This window comes from Haliotis rubra, unplaced genomic scaffold, assembly GCF_003918875.1.
Source record: "Haliotis rubra isolate DU_JTF1 unplaced genomic scaffold, ASM391887v1 Scf2050, whole genome shotgun sequence".
Lineage (NCBI taxonomy): Eukaryota > Metazoa > Mollusca > Gastropoda > Lepetellida > Haliotidae > Haliotis > Haliotis rubra.
This window is the reverse complement of record NW_025766060.1, coordinates 42055-66473: the sequence shown is the minus strand read 5'-3', so window position 1 is coordinate 66473 and position 24419 is coordinate 42055. Positions and strand designations below refer to the sequence as shown.

At 39.8% G+C, this 24419-nt stretch overlaps 1 protein-coding gene and 1 long non-coding RNA gene across 2 annotated transcripts in view; both read left to right on the top strand.

Annotated features, from left to right (window-relative positions):
* The first annotated feature begins 443 nt into the window (after nt 1-443).
* LOC124276083 (sodium- and chloride-dependent glycine transporter 2-like) lies at nt 444-5018 on the top strand. Its single transcript, XM_046711741.1, has 5 exons — nt 444-696; nt 2099-2198; nt 2960-3060; nt 3379-3552; nt 4735-5018. Exons 1-5 carry the CDS (start codon nt 526-528, stop codon nt 4855-4857), a joined length of 669 nt encoding a protein of 222 aa, XP_046567697.1. The 5' UTR covers nt 444-525; the 3' UTR covers nt 4858-5018.
* Nucleotides 5019-11532: 6514 nt separating this feature from the next.
* The window catches only part of LOC124276084, a 30751-nt gene continuing 17864 nt past the window's right edge, over nt 11533-24419 (top strand). The window contains exons 1-2 of the long non-coding RNA XR_006898409.1: nt 11533-11620; nt 20222-20384. This is a non-coding gene — a long non-coding RNA (uncharacterized LOC124276084). The remainder of the gene's footprint in view (nt 11621-20221; nt 20385-24419) is intronic.

The window sequence follows — 24419 nt, the reverse complement described above, 5'->3', positions numbered from 1 at the left end:
GGCAATACGGGTTGGTCCGTCGATACTTGATGAAATTCCGCAACAGCTCTAGTTCAAGCATATGTAACATCCCGTTTGATTTATTGCACCCCCGCCGTCTGGTAAAGCAAAACAAGTCCCTCTAAGGCTACAGAAGGCACAAAATTCACGCAATTGATCTGTCAAATTAAAAGGACTGAACACATCTCTCCTGCCCTCAAACAGAACTTGTCTACAAATTTTAAAAGTGGACTCAAGACGCACCTATTCACCTCCTGCACATAGATAAAGTGGATTTCGATAGCGCCTTCGATAAATTAGATTGATAAAAGCGCTTTTACAAATATTTTCTCTGTATGTATGTATGTATGTATGTATGTATGTGTATGTATAGCATAGTAACATTTTATATCCTAGACTGTTTTCAAGTGGAATCCTGAAAATCTCTGATGTATAATGTAGACTCTCTAATGGTAAAACACCTGTCGTAAAAGCTGAGGCAAAACATATTACGTACACGAGTCGTTGTATCATTTCATTGTGGTTATGGTAACGGAAACACTTAACACTATTTCTTTCTTGAAGTTCATGAGTATGGAAGTAGTTGTTACTGCCCTGGTTGACCAGTACCCACGGACGCTGGGTAAGAGGAGGATGCTGGTTACACTAGGATGCTGCTTGATGTCCTTTCTTCTTGGAATCGTGTTCTGCACACAGGTGATGAGTTCGTACAAAGCCGACTCTTTAACCAGCTTCTCTATTTATGAGATAACATCATGTGTTGGTCAATTTCGGGTGTTATTGAGTATTTGAAGTTGACGGAATTCATTTGGAACCGACGGCATTAGCCGGAGGTTTCAAATGAAATATTCCCGTGCTTTAAATTCTCAATAACTCCCAGAAATTGGCCAACACATAATGTTTTTCGACATTGTAAACACAAAAGTAAACTAAAAAGTCCACACACGTTTTTCTGTCTGCACTCATTGACATCGAGTACGGGTACAGCAGTGAAATGTCATCAGCCGGCCGTTTCCCATGGTAGCATCTGGAACTGCTCATTTGTGACCTTATTCGGACTTTACATCACAATATGATTTGAATGACGTCACCACTGCTGACGGCGTAACAATACAATGGTGTGTGCGATGTTAGCACGTATTAATACACAGTGAATGGCCTTGGAATTTCCGGTAATCGAATACCATTCGGTCATGTTGTTCAACCAATCAGATTATAGAACACTTTTGGTTTACAATTGTGTATACTGTATGTTTAACGTGCCGTGAAAGTACCTGAACCAGGACTGTTGTAGACTTAGTTGCAGCAATAGTAGATGTAACAGGGGAAGTAGTTGTAACAGTTGTAGTGGGAGCATTGCCGGTAGTAGTCGTAGTGAGTGAGTGAGTTTAGTAGTTTTACGCCGCACTCAGCAATATTCCAGCTATATGGAGGCGGTCTGTAAATAATCGAGTATGGACCAGACAATCCAGTGATCAACAGCATGATCATCGATCTGCGCAATTGGGAACCGATGACATGTGTCAACAAGCCAGCGAACTTGACCAATTCGATCCCGTTAGTCGCCTCTACGACAAGCATGGATTACTGAAGAAGATCAATTCTAACCCAGATCTTCACGGGTCTACAAGTATTAGAATGAGTTGGATTTAAGATTCTGTGGAAATAAGAAAACGTATTTTGGTTATTCCTTTCTTAAACAAATGCAACTGCCTTGAATAAGGTATATTTTTCAACATGTTTCTCCTTACGTATTAAATTCGGTATTTGTTGTATTCAATATGTTTTACAAGAAGCACACTTGACGGAAACACACGATTGTGTTAATAACATTTTCTGCGTATTATTCAACCAACACAAATAACACACAATAACAAATAATAATGCTGATTGGATGTCGTTGAACGAATAAATGGGTTACTGAAGATACATGCTCACCCGGATCTTCACGGGTAGATTTAGTAGTGGCTACAGCGGTTTCTGAAGATACATGCTAACCCGGATCTTCACGGGTAGATTTAGTAGTGGCTACAGCGGTTACGGGAACAGCTGAAAGAATAATAGTTTCATCCACTCACCTCACAGTGTGTTATTGCAGGGAGGTCCATACATGTTCCAGCTGCTAGACTGGTATGTAGCGGCTCTGGGGCCCTTGTTGTTCAGCACGCTGGAGTGTGTTGCCGTGATGTGGATATACGGTTGGTATATATGCCATCAATGATCTTACCAGCATAGGCTAAAGAATAATCTTAATTTCAAGGACCAGTATCCCTATGTAACATATGTTATATCTGGGATTAGACTTTCTTAGTAAGGTACAGATTCTTGTACTTTTGTTGGGTTGAGTCCCATCCGGGATTCGAACCCACACCCTCAGAGTCAAGCACCTATCGCCAGCACACAAATTCAGCCGCCTAACCCGCTCAGCCACCGTGACTCTGCACAAAATGGAAGTCGGATAACTGGTAGTCTAGACTGCGGACTTTGTGTACCCCTCTGATGAGTGTAAATTGGCACGGCTCCCATGGCCGAAAGCTATGATTACACAATGCCATTTTGAAAGTGGTCAAATGTAACATATGTTATATTTGGGATTCCAATCCTGGATGGGACTCAACCCCAAAAAAGTAGAATCTGTACTTTTCAAAAAAAAGTGTAATACCAAATATAACATATGTTACATATGGCAACTTTCTAAATGGCATTGTGTAACCAATATCCCTACTTTAATAAGTGAATGAGTGAGTAAGATTTTATACTTTTACCAGTACTCATGGCGGGGGACATCAAAAATGAGCTTCAAGTAATGTACCTTATTACGAAAGTGATTCATTGTAGCTTGCTCATTGTTTGTTCAGTATATTATTGAATATTTTAGACTTACCTGTGTTATATTGTGCTGGTTCAAAGGGGACTCTTAAACCTTTTTGTCACGGCAAATTGTGCATGCTTCATTCAGGGGCAAAACAAATGAGCAGGGACGTAGAGATGATGACTGGCAAAGCACTATCGTCACCAGTAAAGATCCTCTTGGCCTTTGTGACACCGGCAATCTTGATGGTAGGTAATACAGTTTAGAGGAGTCATGATAACAGTTCCGGCGTCTCGGTAGTGCCTTCAACACTGTGTATGACATTTTTTCTCTTTGTATTAATCCAAGAAAAGTGTAATTATGAATTTACCAAGGAGAAGAAAATCTGCCGAAACTGTCGCCGCTGGGCGTTAAAGACAAAATAGCTGAGAAAAGCGTATGAATGGATCACTCAGAATCAAGACACCGGGTGTTGCGAGGAAGAGTACAGCTGTTTAAAATATTCTAAACAATGCACCACAAGACGACTATAACCACACTGAATGTAGTGTTTGTATCTGTTTCAGACAGTTTTCATCCTGACACTTAACAACTACCAGCCACCGACCTACGGCAACTACGAGTTTCCCAGCTACGCCAGTACAATAGGCTGGTGTGTGGCCGTCATCTCCACCCTCCCTCTCCCGGTCTACATGGTACTGGCTGTCAGGAAACACATGGCAATCCATTCTCTAAAGAAGGTAATATATGATTTCATGTTTGCGGACCGAAGGATGATATACATTATCGGGTTAATTCTCCTAAGAGATAGCCAGTAGTATTTTCATTTATTATTACATGTTATACGAATGAGTGAGTATGGTATTACGGTGCTTTTAGCAATATTCCAGCAATATCACGCTGTAACCATGTGGGGAATCGAACCCGGTTCGTGACGAGCGAACGCTTTAACCACTAGGCTACACTAACGCCCCCAAAGTGAAGTGTGAAGAAAGTTATGATTGTCGTAAGAAAAGGCATCTAATTGGGCAAGTGGTCGGTCACACGCGAGTCCGATACCATGGATAGTTCCTCCCGTTGTAACCATGTGGGGGATCGAACCCTGTTCTTTGGCGAGTCGAACCAACGCTGTAAGCCCTAGGCTACATCACTGCCCCATATGTTATACGAGACCATGACGAACATATAATCTGTGGAACGACATTCCATGAGATATTCTATGTTGGAGTTACTTTGCGTGTGTGATTACGGCCACCAATAGAAATCTTAAATGGTATATATCATGTCATAAATGGTATATATCATAGATAGATGATAATAAATATTTTGGATATATCAATCTTTCCAGCTGGTTACAAATATTTTCAAATCTAAAAAAGATCGGAAGTATATGAGATCTGGAGCTTTTGACATCTCTGTTCACGAGGTATTGTTTGAGGCGTCAGTGGAATGGAATGTCCCGTTGGGCAAGGACACATGTACAAATGCGGTGAAACTTCAAAAGAAATTTGGTAACTTTAAATCTCAATCTTTTAAAACTTATTTTAGAAGTAGCGAGGGAATCGAAAACTGATGACTGCCAAACCACAGGCAAAGTTGAAATATGGATGCCTATGGGTAGCAGAATGCTTACAGTCTTTGCTCGGCACACCAAAAATAGGGATTTGCTGAAAGCAGCGTATCACTCCTTACAGTTTCGATATTGCCCAAAGTCATTTTTAGTCCACCTTTAAGTCCATCTCTTGGTGTCCACAGAGATGAAAATATGTAAATATAGTTTTATGATCATATGTTTCGAATTAGTGGATGAAAAATTACTTGCATTTGGGAAATAAAATAAAGTTATGTACGGGACGAGCAACTGCTGCATCCATTGACCTCAACCTCAGCCTCTAATTAATGCACATTTGTTCACCTTGCAGAGTATAAAGCTGGCCTTGAGGCCTGCTAAGGACTGGGGTCCAGCAAATGCCACATACACGATGAATCAGCGCACAGAAATACCTTCGCTCAAGGCTAACGTCATGGACATTTTCAATAATTAGACCTGAACTTACCTAAACAGTGTAATAGTTCACTGAATGATGACATACCAAGGGCGTGCGTGCGCGTGCGTGCGTGCGGGCGTGCGCGGGCGTGCGTAACCTGACATTGCATCGTTTTGACGGTATTCCTGAACCATAGATACTTATTGATATATTTTGATGGAGGTAATGATAAAATTGCATTAAACTGCCATGAAGGCATAACTGTCAGTTATATTTGTGCGTGTATGTGTTATAATGAATATGTTCGTACGTGTTAAATACCATGTGATAAGGTGATTATGATTGTGAATCAGAACGTATAACGTGATTGATGTTGAATTCATAGTGCAATTCATAGTCCTAACGTGACTATTCCATTATTCAATTACACTGATTTTATGTGCGCTTTCCGCCATAATGCGTATTTCACACACGGAAAATCAGAGCACCGACCAAGCTTATTGCAACGTATCGATTAACAAGTTGAAAATAAAACATTATCCTGGAATCGGTCCTTACAGCAGCTAGCTGTGAAACCAACAATCAACGAACCAATGGGATGTAATTAACAATTTATTCTTAAGTTCACAAATTAGCATGAAGGCATCACAATGACAGTACAAAAGAGCGTAGTCATACACATTCAAAGGTAATATAATCCAAGCAACACTGAGTATAGTTACAAAGACAATGGTGGTAATATTCACCTCTCCGTAACAGTAATTCAACTGTTAAGAAGTTAGGTCTAGGCAGAATATCGTAGGGTAGAGAGTGATCACACAAAATGCTGGCCTTCTTATGAAAGGATATCCTCTTATGTACACACAAAATAAGATTCTAGAAATTGCTACTACGACACATAAGGTTGTAGTACCCTATAGCAGCTTCCAGAACTTTCTGTCTAAATCTAGCACACAACAGCTATAATATTATATACATTTAATTGAGAGTAGCAAAAATAACATAAGGGTATGCATGAGACTGTTTAACAACAACCATGGATATTTGTGATTAATACAGTTACAACTGGAAGAAGCAAATTGTACGTGAAGGAAATTTGACATTGTTCCTATTGGGTAACATTTCAACCTTTGTTATAGCCATGATGTAACTTGCCTGTTCATTATGTTCTGTTGTGTATAACGTCTATTTAAAGGATATGTTTGTGAATTGTAAATATGGCATCTTTCCTATCCCGTAACATTCTAACGTTTACTGTTATATTCCTGTTCATAATGTTCTGTCGTTTTATATAAATTGTGTGTTATAAATGTAACGTGAATTTGCTTCATATTGATATATTATTATTATTATTATTTTACATTAACACACGGTCATGCTTAAATGTTATATTCCTGCTTGAATAAACGTTTCATCCTGTACTCGTTTTCCATCGTAATCGACTGACTTGACTGACTGACTGAGTATGGTTTTACGCCGCTATTAGAATATTCCAGCAACATCACGGCGGGGACACACAGAAATGGGCTTCACACATTGTACCCATGTGGGGATAACGAACCTGGCCTTCGGCGTGACGAGCCAACGTTTTAACCATTAGGCTACTCCCACCTTCCATCGTAATCGAGGGGAGAGAGACTTTGAGATCATGTTCAGATCATGCCACTCAGTGTGAGTGACTGTCAGGTGGGTGTGTTAACACGATTTTAACTGTATTCTATTTTTAATTCCACGTTATTACTTAGTGTTTGAGTAAAGGCCAAAGTGGTGCAGGTCTCAGACGTGTACCACTAGGGTGAAAGAGGCACAGGACTGACTGACTGACTGAGTTTGGTTTTACGCCGCTTTTAACAATATTCCAGCAACATCACGGCGGGGAACACCAGAAATGGGCTTCACACATTGTACCCATGTGGGGATTCGAACCCGGGTCTTCGGCGTGACGAGCCAACGCTTTAACCACTAGGCTACCCCACCGCCCGAAAGGCACAAGGAAGGGTATAATGCTGACAAACCAAGAAGCAGTCAGGGCTAACTGGCATTCGAACCCCAAAAGATAGGTTTCTGGGACGCCCAAGGGACTGAAACGATCCCCTGCGTACCCCTCGTTTTACGTGGTTATAACAAGGGTTCAATGCTTTCATTTAGACAACTATTTAGATTTTCAGCTTAAAGACAAATGTTATTTTACAACTGCTGTTGCAAAACGTTATGTTGTATCATGCTTCTGGATGCTTGAACGTGATGCTTGGGTTTGTGGTCTGAACGCGTTGTATAGCTGTGATGAAGAGGAGTGAGTGAGTGAGTTTAGTTTTACGCCGCACTCAGCAATATTCCAGCTATATGGCGGCTGCTGTTGTCTGGACCAGACAATCCAGTGAGCATCGATCCTGTGATGAAAAATTTGAGTTGGTTAAAACAATACCAGCTAAAAGGACATCCGTTGATCTAGTGAAACATCCAGTGATTAGGACTAGGGCGATGTACTAGTTGCTTGGATATGTGCGCTATATAAATATCCTGTATTAATACATAATTTATAACAGAGCAGGAGTTCAGTTGAACCCTACTTTTATCCTGGAATGGGGCCAACTTTTTCTGAGGCGTCCCAATTTGCTGGTCAGTTGTGATATATACCAAGGCCAAACTGTCGGGTTTCGCTCAGACTATGAACTTCCGGTTGTCGGCACCATATCAGTTAAACGATTTTGCGACCTTTGGTAATAGATTTCTTGCAATTATTGAAACGTTCTTTTTCTGTATGTAGTGTGTGTGTATGTGTTGAATGATGTCATATTACATAAATATATAGTGAGTGAGTTTGGTTTTACGCTGCTTTTAAATGCAATACTCCAGCAATCCAGGCGGGGGATATGGGCTTCTGAACCCAGGGTTTTGACGTGACGAGCGAACAGTGGGGTAACGTCCCTCGCGAAGAAAAGTGCAGCGTACCATATGAGTATTGAATGTAAATCTCTTTCCTATTGTAATTTGATATACAGATAGCCGATGGTTTAAGGAGGGTTGCTCTTGAAGAAAAGTGCCTAAATCAAATCAACAGTCATTGTCATTTTACTACACAAATAGGACTTAGGGCGGTGGGATAGTTCCAGCATTGGCAATACACAACAATATCACCAGACAATGGACTTCACATTGCATCCTTAAGGGAATCGAACCCGACCTTCAGCGTAAAGAACGATCGCTTTAACCACCCCTTGTCCATACGGATATATCATGTAATACTATGACAGTTTGAAATATGAATATGGTAACTAGCAACTAGCATGGTGGTATGAACGTATCGCAATATCAAATCACATACCGTTTAGTTAAATATTTACCCCGTCAAAATGATTTCTATTTCAGACTGTCTGAATGTGCATGTTTATATGATCCGGAATAATATATAAATCGAAATTGTTTTAAGTTCGTCAAATAAGTGTTTTTCCTAAAATTACAAAATGTACACCTTAATCCCAAATTAGCATCAGCTATCAAGCCGAAATATATGATAAACATATTTGGTATTTTTTCCGATAGTATAAAACTGTTATTTAAATGAGAACATTCGCGATAATAGCACAACCATGTATTTAGCCTTTTTGAGTGTGTTATAGTAATCATACAAAACGCTTACTTTAATGCTGACTGAACCCTAAATAAGTACTATGAATAACCACACGTACATATATGTGTATATAATATTATCAACAATGTGTACATACATCATACAAGTCACCTGTTGAAATATCTTCGTACAACATGTAGCGTTATCTAATATAGCAGGTATTATTACTATAGGTGATAACATCATGTTTATTAATGTCTCATATATTATTACATTCATGAACACTACTTCGCATCATTTACATTTACATTTACATTGAGAGGAGGTGTTACAGGTGAGTAAGAAATATCTCAACACTCACCATTCACTTAGAAGTACATGTGCATACCTTATGGCTGACCCCAGGATTCAGATTATGCAGACGCGTTGACTTCTGCACAACGTATGATCCTGAAACATACTGAAAGGCGCTCAGGTGTATGCTGGTGTAGAGAAGTATTTCACTGACTAAGTTGAAACATGACCCTGAACCTGTACTATAACGAACCACGTCATCTTCAACTTTTACTTTTCTCTAATAGCTTCTCCTGTAACAATGAAAGCTCCATGTACTTTGACACGCATCCATGTTGCATCTGAGTGTTTCTGTACGTCCCGAGTAACATAATCTATGTTGTGGCAAGAAACACATTATAGTACTGTCGGAAATAGAAAAACTGTATTTTCTCATTTATCTCTACAATTTATGTAGTTGATAAGTGAAAGTGTGAAATATCTGTTAAACTAAGTTCGGCCTAACTACAGTCTCAGTGGTAGAGAGATAGGAAACGGAGAAAAGGGACTTTACTGAGGGGAAATTAGTGCAGAAATGAGCAAAAAGACGTATTTGGAACAGACCATGGCTTTATGCAAATTAGTATGCGACGATATTGTATTACAAAGGACACTTTTTAAATGCCCAATTTGAAATTAGACGTAGATTCATTATAAACGATAGCTGACGTCAAAAATATTAACTTTTATGCCGAAACTATTAAGGATGTAGCTACCATGCAGTCTCACTGTCACTATAAAAAGAAACAGATAGGAGGAGTCGCCTAGGGTCGGGCTTGGGGATAGAGATATCGGCTAAGATAAGATATTCCTTTAGGGCAATTATATACTGGGGAGGTACACGGCACGTCATAACAATTTACAAATAATATGAAAGAAAGGCACGTAAGATGTTAATCAGTAGATGAGACATAGTCAACACACATGGACAAAGCACAAAATATCTTTGAGATGACCCCGACGGTCCGTCGTCATACCTGGCTGAGCGACCTAATTGCCATCTATAGTTTGATCTATTGTTTTGAGCAGCTATTCGTATTTTTTCTAAGTTTTGCCCGATTTTACGAGTAAACATGCTTTTCTGGATATCGTATAACGCATCCCACTGAACGCCCAGTTAGGCCGAAGTGGGTTATTTCGACATATGCTATTTGCAATTGTGTAAATGTTAGGGATACAGAGTAACAGCCTAAAAACAGTTTTTTTTCTATTTCCGACAGTACTATAGTCTGATACACTCTCACCAAAGTTTATTTCCGTTTCTATCGTTGTTGTAGCGTTGCATTAAGTACATACGTTGTATCATTGTATACAAAACAGTTGACGAGAGGTTCGGAGAAACTATAAAGGAGAAACACAATCCAAACCTGAACCCAATAAAGTGTACAAATATTCAAAATTCATTTTTTCTAAATAAGCAATTAATTGAATCAAATATGTGTTCTCTTAACTCGTTTTGGACATAGAAGCAACATAAATTCAAGAAATAACTCACATCTCTGTTCTGCCATAACTCAATGTGTGAACATGTAGGCCTTCTGTCTGACTGAGCCCATGTGCTTCTGATCATGTGATCAGATTGCCAAGATGTGAATTATGTTATAAATTTGCAAAAGTTTAGGCAGCAGCCTGGCTTTGAACTTGCAACCTGTGTGTTTCTGAATATTAACATAAACGGTTCCAGTGAACAATCCTCTATACCACAAGGACTTGTACAGATGTGTTGACAATTTTAAAATATTTAAAATTAACTTTTACTTTAAATTAAATAAATTTAATTGAGAGGCTAAACTTAGTGTTCTGCACCACAGCCGATCGATGATGGGATACGCCCTTTATACTACTATAGGAGCAAGGGCGTATCCCATGCATCGATCGCCTGTGGTTCAGCCATCTTACCTTCTCGAAAATGGCAGCACTGATCATACTGGCTTCATCTGCAATAAGTATATCTGTAGCCTTGATACGCGTAACTGTGTCATTGTTTGATAGGACATACTTCAGCAATTTTTCACCTTCCAAATGCCCATCTTGCATCCCAGCCCAGGAATGCAATGTTCTGCCACTCCGAAACTGTGTTGAAGACATTCCCGTGCTGGCCACAACACTGACATTCTTCCCAGCTGATGACAGGCGTGCAACAGTTTCCCTTATGAGAAGAGATTTCCCAGTGCCAGCATGTCCTAAAACGACTACATTGTGTCCTTTTCTTATCAATACATATGCAAATGTCTGTTCAGCGTTTAAAGTATACATTTCCATGCATATGGCATCTATAAATACCGTGAAAATTCAGCGTGGTGACATTTTCAATCTGGCCATGTGCGTTGTGTTGTGCTCGTAATATGGACCAATCAGAGAGCTTGGTTGCATTCGGTGCGGAGTGCCCGGACGCGTAACGTAAACTTCCGGCTTTCAGATATGCGATATCGGCCAATAAGTGGCCAAAACGGCCTAATAAGCCAAATAAAGGGGCTTTATGAGGTGAGATATAGTTGTACAACGAAAACGAATACTTACGTGCCTGAATATATCCATGTTTATCCATGTCAAGCGAGAAATCAGCGTGAATAGAGGTTTATCGAGGTATCCAATATTGCGGGTGAATTACCTTGTTCCTATAGTAGTATAAGGGGCGTATCCCATGCATCGATCGCCTGTGTTCTTCACGTATAATCTAGATTGTGAAAAATGCGGATTTGAATGATACAGTTTACATAGCTACGGCAAGTACTGGGTTTTCCTTGTTGTTATTGGATTGTAAACCCATAAACATAATAATCTAACAGTCAGAATATTTTCCTCCTCGTACTTCCTCAGTGGGTGATAAACATGGCAGTGTTCAGAAACAGACCCACCTTCACCATTGCACATACTGAATCAGTTGCTGTCTATATTGTACATGACTTTGTAGAGGTAAGTTTTCTAATTACAGTAGAACACGGATATAGCGAACACGGATATAGCGTACAAACGGATATAGCGAACAAATTTAAAAGTCCCGTCAACAGTCCTTTATAATATCATTAAAATTATACGCGAATAACAAACTCGTGAGTAGCGAATTAATGGCTATAACGAACTGATTTACTACCCCCAAGTCCCAATAACGACGTGATTAGCGAACTCACTCAGCATCAGCTCAGCCACTGAGCGGTATACATCAACCTTGTTGGCGGCGAATCAACATTATTCGATGGTCATTAATGCGTTTAAAAAAACAAATAAAACATGTTCTAGCTAATGTCTGTGAATGATAAATTCAGAATTTTAATATTATGTCAATGTACAACAATAAAAATTTGTAGCCTCAGCATATACGTGTCTCTACATCTCTACAATCCAAGATGGCGGTCAAATGTGAATAACGAACACCGGATATAGCGAACTAAATTTCTTGGTCCCTTGGAGTTCGTTATATCCGTGTTCTACTGTACTATACTCTCCCCAAAAAGAAACGCATATAGGAATTTCAACTGTATTTTTATGTTTATTTTGAAACATCGTGTGTAGGCTTTATGAGTCAATGAAATATAGCGAAATTGCACACTGTTACGGTTAAATAATAACCGTGACAAAAGGTTTAAGAATCCCCTTTGAACCAGCAAAATATAACACAGACTAGTCTAAAATAGTCAATAATATATTGAGCAAACAATGAGCAAGCTACAATGAATCACAATACAGATTTCTAATACAATGCAATTGAGTCACAAAGAAATCTAAAGTTATGGGTCACATATTTAAAATATTAACTCAACAGAGTCTTGGTAATCACAGTGAGATCAGATAAATGGAGCTTGTTTACAAATGAAAGCAGTCAGGCACGAAGTGTCAGGGTCAGACGATGGCGTTGTGACGAAGGCAAACAACAATGGGCAACTCCAGTGAAAGATCCATGTAATTCCGTATGTTAGTCCGTGTGTGTCAGTCTTTGCCTCGCACCTCACAACCTCACACACAGAGCCAGCATGGCTTATCATATATACTTAGATCTTTCTCGAAACATGTTGAACATCGACATGACGCACACCCCGGCACAGCGTTCCAACAAACATCACTGCCACAGGCTGTATCACGTGACCGGACTTAGATCTTTCTCTAAACATGTTGAACATGTTTAGAGCTTTTCGGCGCTCTCTTCATAATGTTTTACATTGTTACATATATATTCTTCCACAACTGCGACAGTTAGGTCTATGACAGTACATATTTAGATATCAAACTAGCTGCATCGTTTGCTTTCCGTGGGCTTCGATGACAGCACGTGGAGCCGTACAACCCATGTAAACAAAGGATCGCTACGCAAATTGAAATAATGTTACCTGGTTTTGGATATTTTCTCAGTGAAGCTAAACCATTCTATTAAATTTTTTTAGTTAGATGTGTAGACTCGTCAAAAATAGAAGAGTAAAAGAAATCTGTACATTATATTGAATGGACATTGCAAGATGTGACGAATCGTCACATTTTTCTGGCCTGTGGCTGAGGTACTATGCTGGCTTGTCGCATGGAATTCTGGGTAGGAGAGTGGACATGACGATGTCAACACAAACATCCGGTCAAGGGAGGTAATTCTGGAGCGCTATCATAAAGGCGTGCCGCTAAAATACTGTTGCCACTGAACATATATGACTCAAAATGTGACCCACAACCAGCACTCTAAACTTTAAACATTGTGACTTACGTCAACAATTATTATCACGTAACCAATGTTATTACAAATTACAAAAAACACACTCTCGTAACAACACTGGGAATGCAGACTTATCCGTCTTTGGCACCAACTCAAGGAAAGTCATTTGAGTGTCACATGGAGACATGTGGTGGCGCTGAAGTCAATACCTCGTGTGACCACCGTAGGCATCGAGAACTGCACGGCATCGCCATGGCATCGAACGAACAAGTCTCAGAATATCGTGTTGCCTAATCGCAGCCCACTCTGCCTGTATTGCCTGTGCGAGTTGCTGAAGTGTCTGGGGTTGAGGGTTACGGTGTCGCACCCGTCTGTCCAGGGCATCCCACAGATGTTCGATCGGGTTTAAGTCCGGTGATCTTGAGGGCCAGGGGAGCACATTGATGTTGTGGTTCTTGAGGAAGTCTCTAGTGTGACGTGCTGTGTGGGGCATGGCAATGTCCTGTTGAAACAACTCCCTCTGGCGATCAATGATTGGAAGGAGGTGTGGGTGTAGGATTTCGTCACAGTACCGTTGAGCTGTCAGGATGCCCTGGATCATCACCAAATCACTTCTCCTACGGCAGGTGATCTCCCCCCACATCATAACACTGCCCCGACCGAATCTGTCCACCTGGGAAATGCAAGCGTCGTCGAAACGTTCACGTCGACGTCTGTACACCCGCATTCTTCCATCGCGCCGTTCCAATTAATAGAAATCGTGATTCGTCACTGAACCAGATTCTACGCCAATTCGGTAGGTTCCAGGCCTGAACGTTGGTGCACCATTGAACTCGATGTCGACGATGTTGTTGTCGAAGCACAGGGCCAAAATAAGGTCTTCTCGCACGTAAACCCGCCTCTCTCAACCTGTTCCTGACAGTCTGTGCACAAAGCCTCCTCAATCCGGGTATTTGTCGAGCGGTACTGGTCGCCATAGCTGTTCGATGACGCAGGTGATGTACCCGGATGTAGTGATCCTGCGCCGCAGTGGTCGCTCGAGGTCGGCCACTACGAGGGGCATCTGCTACTGCATTCTGCCGGCGATATTTCTCCCAGAGCCATGAAATGGTGCTTTGGTGAACATTCATGCGTCAGGCACATGCACGTTGAGACTGGTCAGCTTCAAGCAAACCAATAGCGATATGGCGGTTGGCTTCACTTTGACGTGACATTTTGCGTTTGTCAACAATATTCCAAATACAGTGAATAATCGACAGACAGCGATCAACCTTTTATACCCATCATTGAGACCATCTTATCCCCAACTTTCACGTGCATTGCATGTGAATTGTGTATTCTGTGACACTACACGCCGAAACTGAAAATCATGCTGTTAAATACGGGTATTTTACGGATGGTGCGTTTTGTTGTGATGTTTCAAAACATAAACACAATAGGACTCATAAACAGAGCAAAACCTTTTGTAAAATGAATCACGTTTTAATTCATTGCTACATGAAATTGCTATTTTCATGATGCGTTTCTTTTTTGGGAGAGTATATTTACTAATTTACTATCTAACTTTATATTTATCTGTTTTGATTATCATATGAGTAATTAATCTGAGTACATATAGGAATCCCAAATCTCAGACCAGTTCCCAATCTAGGAATAGTGCGAGATTAATGTATCAAACATGTTAAACATGAGTGATAACCCACTGAGATGAAAATAACTTCAGTCCACCATGAACATTTTCCACAACACTGCAGCTGTCATTGCAGTCTCCAGCAAATGAGTCAGTGGGTTTAGTTTTACGCCGCTTTTAGCATTAGTCCAGCAATATCATGGCGGGGGGACACCAGAAATGGGCTTCACACACTATCAAAAAGTTTTGAGCCTAAAATACTTCTGGTATATGCATGATAAAAATAACTGTATGATACTGGAGCTTGGTTTATATCATCCACATAAACGTAATATTGACATGCATATATCTAACCACATGTAACCCTATTGGAACGGCAGAAATGGATCAGCTTGAATAAAGAGTCCTCGAGGGCCACCCGGCGAAGGACATTAAATAGTGATTTACAGCATTATGAGTATCCCATGAGACTCAGTACTAAGCTTTAAGTTTATGACAGACAGACAGACAAGTTTATTCAGTAAAAGGCCACAGGCCAATCATACAGTCATCTGCATATGATATAGATAGTTTAGTGCACATGCTGTGTAAGAGGAACATTTCTAATGCGCTGAAGTACATGATACCGAAAAATACTGACATCTCGATGATACAATCACTATGTGTTTTCATAATGTTAATAAAATTGGCATTTGGATCAAAATCAGTAAAATATTTCTGAATATATCTTAACCTTAAATCAGAAAAAACATTCACACTTAAGGAGTACAATGCACATGGAATTCATCTTCAATAACATTTTTGTCATCCAATTTACAAAATAGACATAATCTCTCATTGTAATTAACTTAATTGTATCTTCCAGTTTCAACAGCTAAAGTAAAATTACCACATCTAAATTTAGAGAGTGCAGATCTGAGATGTAAAGGAATATCAGAATTTAAATACCTTTCCACATTTAAAAATGTCTTAAATTGGGAGTAATAAAAACACTTATTAGAATTTTGAATTGAAGTGGACCAACATTATTTAAGATTATCCGAAAGTCTCTGCTTTAACAAGGATATGAAATAATCAACATTGCCAACATCCTGACTGATCCATGCATAGCCAAAACCATACTTAAATAAAATATTTTTACACAAAGTTGCCCAAGTAGTGAGGCCAACATCATCTAAGGACTTGAGCATAATATAACAATGTTTTGGCAGTCTATCATAAGGCATATACAATAGGTGACACCAGTATTTAATTACTTTAGTCATATAAGTAATTTGTAGAGGAAGTCTGCCACAATCACCAAGAGCCATGTTATTACAGGTAGATTTACCAACTTTCAAGAAATATTTACAAAATTTTACCTGAACACACTCAATGATGCTACAATAGTTAGTACCCCAAATCTCAGACCCATAACACAAAATAGGTGAAACCACACAGTCAAAAATCTTAAATAAGTCTTTACAATTTACTCTTCCCATCTTTTTGAAAATACCATTTAGCTTGAGATAAGATATTTGCCTTGTTAGCTTTGGTGTAAATACAAGTCCTAGATATTTATAAAAGGATACAGTTTCAATAGGATTGCCATTATAGAACCACTTTTCATATTCCCGTAATGGCCCACCATTTCTAAAAACAAGAACTTTTGTTTTACTAAGATTAATTGACATTCCAGTTTGTTTACAAAAACATTCAAGTGCATTTATCTTCTTTTGTAACTGATTACAAGTATCAGAAAGTGCAGAAACATCATCAGCAAACATAAGTGAACACAAATTGTTAAAAGCAGGTGAAACATTAACACCTATACCACCTTCCTGTTCCATTAAGGAAAACAACTTATTAATAAATATGATAAACAGCTGTAGGCTTAACACACAACCCTGACGGGTACCAATACTACATGTAAAACACTTAGATAAACCCTTTGAGGTTCTAACACATGCAGATAAACTGCTGTACATTGATGATATTATATTATAAAATTTACCAGAAATACCAACTTCAGCTAAAGATTTCAAGAGAACATCATGTCTTATTGTGTCAAATGCCTTTGAAAAATCAATAAAAAGGCAATAAAATCTACCTCTCTTTTTACCAGAATATTTTTTGGCTAAAGCCTGAAGAGAGAAAATATGACCAATTGTGGAGTACCCTGCTCTGAAGCTTGCCTGGGACTCATTAATAATTTCATGTGCATCGCACCGTGATTTTAAACGCTTATTCAAAATATAGGAAAATGTCTTACAAATAGAATCAATAAGAGATATACCCCTATAATTATTTGGGTTACTTTTACAGCCAGATTTGAAAAGAGGGCATATAATACTCTTGCCCCAACCACATGGAAAATTACCAATATCAAATATCTGATTAAACAGTACTGTAAGAAAAGGTACAATGGAGGCACTTGATGCTTTAAGAAACTCATTTGCTATACCATCAGGTCCAGGGGACTTATCTATTAGGAGAATGTAAAATGTGAAACAAAACTTCCTGCTCAGTAATAGCAGCATTAAGTGTTGACACATCAGTAGCATTTACAACATGTGGTGAAACAATAGGTAAAACATCAGGCTTGTCAACACAAAGTAATGATACAAAGTGATCAAACCACTGATTGCATGAGATAGATGAGGGAAGACTGTCACACATTCTATATTTTTTTAAAAATTTCCAAAACTGGCTTGAGTCACTGCTGGAATCCACTAGTTTCTGTCTCTGCTTACACTGATAATTCTCCTTTTTTGATATGAATGTCTTTTTAAATAGTTTTTGTAGTTGTCGAAATATATCCAAGTCCTGACTATTGTCTCTGTGTGCACGTAATGCAGAATATTTATTGTGTTTTAGTTGTTCCAGCTCTGCATCCCACCAGGGGGGCTGTGATCTGTCCCTGTGCTTATCAAAGCTACGATACACACTTCTAGTATGGGAAGCAGTTTGTTGTATCACACTAACTAAGAGATTAACTGCTTCATCAATATTGGTATACACAAGGTCAGTTAGTGTAAACAGACATATCTAAAAATTTGTTGTGAAACTGTGTTGCAAACTGACTATTACTGTCCTTAGACCACACATATCTAACCCATGAATCCTCCTCAGTAGTGGCTTGCTGATTAGCATCTATATTAGAAGTTGTGGTACATTCCGAGTTAGACAGAGCACATGAAATATCAAGAGTGCAGTAGTGGGGGAAATGACAAGAGAGGTCCAGAGTACCTATCCCAAAATTTCTAACCTTGTGGAATAATGATAAGATTCCAATCATGTAGTCCACAACACTTGAGCCATTGTGAGTGATACATGATACCTCACCAGATTTATCATTATGGAGTCGGCCGTTAAAGGTATGGATTCCAAATGTTCGACAAAGTTCAGACAATTTAATGCCATAATTATTGTGAAAATGAAAGTCTTTGCTTGTTCGGGGAGTATCAAACTCATCACTGGGATAGTCTGCTGAATCATAAATGCAATCTAAATTGTCATCAGGGATGTAGTCGAGAAAATCCTTCATCCTGGCATTGAAGTCTGCACACAGAAGTATATGGTTTACAGGATAATCTCATCGTATAGTTGATATGTAGTCTTCCAATGCAGATATACCATCTTTATCATCATCATTATATATAAGAGAGTTAGTTTTCTGGTGATATATACTTGAAGATTAAAATAGTGTCTCGATCCCAATCTAACCGTGACGTATGTAGTAGAATCACTATACAGTCCTTAAAATGTTCATAAAGACGCTTACAATATCCATCTTCAACTAGGCATGACTTTATGAAGACAGTTACAACACCGCTATAGCGGCCAAGTCGTCTGACTTTCTGACGTACACTGTTGAAAACACTATAGCCTGGCAAAAAATCAGTGAACTCACTTGCTGATCGTACAAACGATTCACAGAATCCGATTACGTCGAACTTCTTGCAGTAGTTCTTCAGAGGAGATCCACATTGGTCATGTTTACGTAGACTCTCTATATTCCATTAAAGAATGTCAACTCCATCAGTTTGTAAACAAACGAGCCTCGGCCTTCACTTCAGCAGTTTGGAGTGGCCTCCCTTGTTCTGCTGCTCCCGGATTCACTAGATGTAAACAATGACCCACGTGGTTCTGCTGTCACTGCTGCACTGTAGCTTGTTTGTTGTTGTGCTTGCGATCCCGCTGGGGTAGATTGTCTTTTTGAGATACAAACTATATCTTTCTTGTCGTGGTCATATACATACGTAAGTCCATCGATGACTAATTTGTCCATCGATTTTACTAATTTGTTCTGTCGCATTTTTACTCGTCCTCACGCCTGTCCTCTCCGGGTGAAGTCCTCTGTTACACGGTGGTTACTACCACGTCCTAGCTGTTCACGAGCACGCATGAACACTTTGCTATTATCACTGCTCTTCATAAACTTAGCAATCACAGGAGATTGAGGATTACGTGGATTTAGTCGATGAGCACGCACAATAATAATGTTACTCACTGTTTCTTCATCCATTTTCAGTGTGTCAGTTAGAAACGATCGCACAATTTCTTCCGACTGATCCCAGGTTTCTCCTGAGGAGCCTTGCAGTCCATGAAATAACAAATTATCACGTCGGCTTCTAGATTCAAGATCCTCTAACTTATCTTCAAGTTCTTTAACTTTGGTGTGCATCTCCACATTCTCTGTCTGAAGTCGGGCGAGCTGCTCGTGCATGTCCGACGCCATGTTGTCAACTTTCGAATGCAACGATTCGAAATTCTTGTCCATAGCACATCTTAGTTCACTGAACATTTTCTTCATTGCATCACTGCTCGAATCATTCAAGCCTTGATCAACTTGCACTGATCCATCGATACCAGTCTGTAGGGTGGACTGACGGGTGAGAGGTCCTCGGTTCATCTCCACCGACCCGCTCGTCACAAGTAGTGTGCTGAGAAGGAGCAGGAGGCGTAAACACACAGAAACTGACCGTTGATTGACTTGGAGACCGTGTTAACTTAGTTTGGAACCTTTTGGTTGTATAAATGTACCAATTTTAGCCCGATATTGGGCTAAAGAGATACCCATTATCAGAGCAATAAAAAACACGTGTTGTCGACCCGACGCATGCGCACCTTTCATTCTTTAATATCATACAGTTATTTTTCATCTTGCACATATAGTCTATCGTTCACAGTATACTTCATACACTATGGTTTTGTTTACCGTTCATATAGAGTTCTTAAGATTATCAAACGTGTTTTGTTTTTTTTCCAGTGCATTGTTCCTGTAAATGGAAAAACTTGACACAAAGCGAACCTGTCTTCTTTCTAGTTTGTTCATCTTCAATATGGCCGTACTGGTTGGGGCACTCGTTATTGAAATTAGGAGCCAGAAACAGAGCGGAACAGGATCAGGACGGAAGTTATCACTGGATAAGGTATTTAGACATATTAACCATAAAACCAATTATCAGCTCCTGTATTGCACAGATTAAAAGCTACTTTAGATGAACTTATTCACTGTAATCAAACTAGTTTTATACCAGGTAGTACTATAAGTGAAAACACAAGACTGCTATATGACATTATGTTCAAAACAACAACAAAGATTTTTCAACCTAGTTTTACACAAATTTGAATTTGGTCCTGAAGTGATAAGACGGATAAATATATATAGACTTTTGAAACAACATCTTGTGTTATCCAGCATGGTAATCTCTCTGAATTTTTTGCTAATGAACGAGGATGTAGACAGGGAGACCCACTTTCCCCTTACATTTTTTTTTTCGTAGCTGAGATTCTTGGTTGTATAATAAGAAACAATGACATTAAAGGTATTGTTGTCCATGATAATGAATATAAGCTGGATCAATACGCTGATGATACTAAACTATTTCTTGATGGAACCGAGGATAGTTTATATCACGCTATTGACAAAATTAATGCATTTTATAAAATGTTAGGTTTGAAAATCAATTTAGAGGTGAGGTGAGGTGAAATTGGGTTTAACGTCGTGCTTGAGAATATTTCGCTCATATAACGATGTGCATGCATGTGAATGTGTAGGTGCGGCTGCTTGTACTAGCCCAGACTGAAGGTGGTTTTATAGTGCTAGCCCACTGAGATACCATGCCGCAGTGAAGCATGAATACCCCACTCAGACACATTATACTGACTCCGAGCCGACCAATCCTTGTTGTACACATTAATGATGAGCGCCAGACAGGGACCAACAAGTACCATATTTTAACGTCTTTTGGTATGACGCGGTGGGGGATCGAACCCGCGACCTTCCGCTCTCCGGGCGGATGCTCTAACCACTACACCACGGAGGCGGTCTCCAGCAAATGAGTTAGTGGGTTTAGTATTACGCCGCTTTAAGCATTAGTCCAGCAATATCAAGGGGGAGGACACCAGAAATGGGCTTCACACATTGTGCACAAGTGGGGAATCGAACCCGAGTCTGGATCTGGATTGGATCAAAAGCTAAATCTACTGATAAAATATGTAATGACCTGAAAACTGAATGGGTAACTGGTGAATTTGATGTAATAGGTATTAAATTTACGCCAGATCTTGAACAACTATGGGTAATCAACACCAGAAAGAGACTGGAAGAAATTAATAGACTCTTAGCATCTTGGAGAAAAAGACAGTTAACACTTTCAGTGTGTGGAACAGAATAGCAATCCCACCGACTCTTTTGCCTGGATGAAGTCGGCTGGTCTTAAATGTGAAACTGAGGGCTTCTGTTTTGCTGCTCATGACCAGTCACTTACCACTCGTAATCGCCAAAATGTGATTCTTAAAGAAAATATCAATATGAAATGTCGATTATGTAATGAATTTACAGAGACTGTCCAACACGTTGTCAGTGGATGCCCTTCTTTGGCACAAACAGCATATCTTAAACGACATGATGGCATGGCTCGTTGCTTTTACTACCGTCTCCGCCATGTCTGTGGCTTTGAGGTCCATCCATGGTATGACCCTGAACATGTCCAGGGCGTCATGGAAAATGATGCTATCAAACTTCTGTGGAATAGGCCCATATACAGCCTCAGAAGAATTCCCCATTGTTCTCGGTGCTCTTGGATTGGTACCTCCTGATCTGAGAGTGCCCGGGTTCTCCACCGAGAGCACAGCCCTTCTGACACTCTGGGTAATGCAGAAAGCTGCAGTGTTGGGAAGTCTACATATTCCCCGGAAAGCTCTTGGTGGGTTCGACTAGGCAGTGTTTCCTGGGTGAAGTCCCATTAGCTGTCTGGGCTGCGTGTAGAGGGGGACAAGGGCCCTGAGCTGATGATGAGCCTCACCAGCCTGACTGTGCTAGGATCACCCGAACCCTCTCTCCTGCATTTTCATCTTTTATCTGTAAAACAATAACAAAAAATAATAATAATTTAAGGGCCTGATGATGTACGCCTCTTCGTGGTGGACCCAGATAGGGGTATTTTATTCCCTGAACTAAACGTACATCACCCAGTTAGGGCTGAGCCCCCGAAGCTGGTTTTCTTACTGGGTTACAAATAGGCAAGAAGAAATCAATCGTTCAGTCAGCCTTCCTCCGGTAGTCAAACCAACCACACTGGAGATGGGACTTGCCCCAGGGGAAAGCACAGAACACAATCAAGAATATCTTGGTGAAACCATCTAAAAACCACACTACTTGAGTGTGCGAAAGCGACAGGGTGGCCTGCAAATCCATGCCTCAATGGCAAGTCGCTTAAGCTGCACTGGGACAATGCCATGTCCATGTATGCTTTCCTGACGGAGCAAAATCTCCGAGATCAATTCCGGCGGCTTAAAAATATCATGCCCCGTGAGCAGTTCAACCCATAACTGGAGCCCGTCAGGCACCTTTGCATGAGCAGAGTGCTCAAGTGGCAGCAGAGCCAAAACTAATGATGGACGTCCGCGTTAACCTCTCTCCTCTTCCTGATTCTGTCGGCATAGAGCCAATTGGCCCCGAAATTTCTGACCCAAACTCTTCTTCTTCCTCTACTGCAGATCTTTCTGAGAACCCTGTTTACATTTTGTTCAGTTCTATTTATCAGGACATTTGTGATTTACCTTTAGAGAAACGGAGGCCAAATAAACAACTAAATGTGTATTTTCCCAAAAATGAAATTGCTTTACTAAATGGGACGATTTCCCTAAAACTTTCTGCAGACTGTTCGTTACATGAAGTTAATTGCTGTGTCTATGCTGCCGCTCGAACTTTGGAGGAACTTCACACAGTTTCAAAATAAAAACCATCTAATGAAAACAACAAAAGACCAAGGAAAAACCGGTTTCTTGTAAAACTTAATGGAACAAGAAAAAATATTTCCTGGATTGAGCTGTGCCTTAAAGTAAGATCATCAGGGAATCCCATGTCTAAAAGGCAAAAGGCAATTTGGAAGAAATTAAAATTACAATACAAGACAACGAAAGAAAAGGGACTTCTCCAAATTGTCGATTCCCTTAAGGCAAAATTAAAGGTCACATGCAACCGAAAAATCAAACATAATTAAAACACAATTATCACTTCTTCATGACATATAATATGCATTGCTGATTATGAAAAAACATACAAACTAAATTATAAGCGTATAATCGCAAATCAAAAGTGCAATATTTTGTACTTGGGTTTACCTCCCGCGAAACGAAGCAGCCGGGATACCGAACCCAGTCAGAGCGGGTGGGTGTGCACTCAAGTGTAACGGCTGGTTCATTAACAGATGCCGCCTTCACGGCTCATTGTGTGTGTATATATAGAAAGTTGGGTTTTGTAAATACATGCTCATTTTTTTGTGTATAACATTTTGCAATCAACAGACATCATAACATGTCATGTGTTCAAGTATCACACCTGCCTGTTTGTGTAATTACATAATGTGACAGAGACCGAACTCGGGCCATAAATCAATGCGTTTTGTTTATGGTGTATAGCCTGATTGGTGTTAAGTTCAAATTGCATGTGGTCAGTGATCGCAGTTGTGTATTGAATATTGTCATTAGCAGACAGGCAGGCAGACACACAGGTGTCAATAAAACAAGACATTGAGTTTTGTCTGTGACAGCGACATATCTATATCACAGTTAGAAATTGTGTCAACTCTAAATAATGACATTGCTTTTAAGTATCGAACTGAGAAAGTGACTCGGTAAGAAGAACGTGTGGTGAAATAGACAAATGAAATTATATAAACAGTTTATTTACTGTCATAACATACAAAAAAGCTCGCGCCTGTGAGATATCAACAAATCATTATGAAAATAGCTCACACCAAAGCCTTCACCGAGTATTCACAGGACAGCCCGCTTCCAAGTTGCGCGAACCTATTTCACTGCGCACGTGCTATGAGCGCAGCCCAGCTGTTGAAACCCGTATTCCCCAGAAAAGTCTGGGGGAAAATTGGTGAAACGTTTGAACTCCGATTTCGCGCGTTTTTTTTCATCGCGTTATTTTTCAACTTTATAAGTTGAAT

What these genes read in the sequence shown, in the direction of transcription:
- LOC124276083 (XM_046711741.1), top strand. Translation starts at nt 526, where the DNA reads ATGGTAACGGAAACACTTAACACTATTTCTTTCTTGAAGTTCATGAGT. An exon ending in TGACACCGGCAATCTTGATG is followed by an intron (nt 3,061 to 3,378) that starts GTAGGTAATACA and finishes TATCTGTTTCAG; the next exon opens with ACAGTTTTCATCCTGACACT. An exon ending in CAATCCATTCTCTAAAGAAG is followed by an intron (nt 3,553 to 4,734) that starts GTAATATATGAT and finishes TTCACCTTGCAG; the next exon opens with AGTATAAAGCTGGCCTTGAG.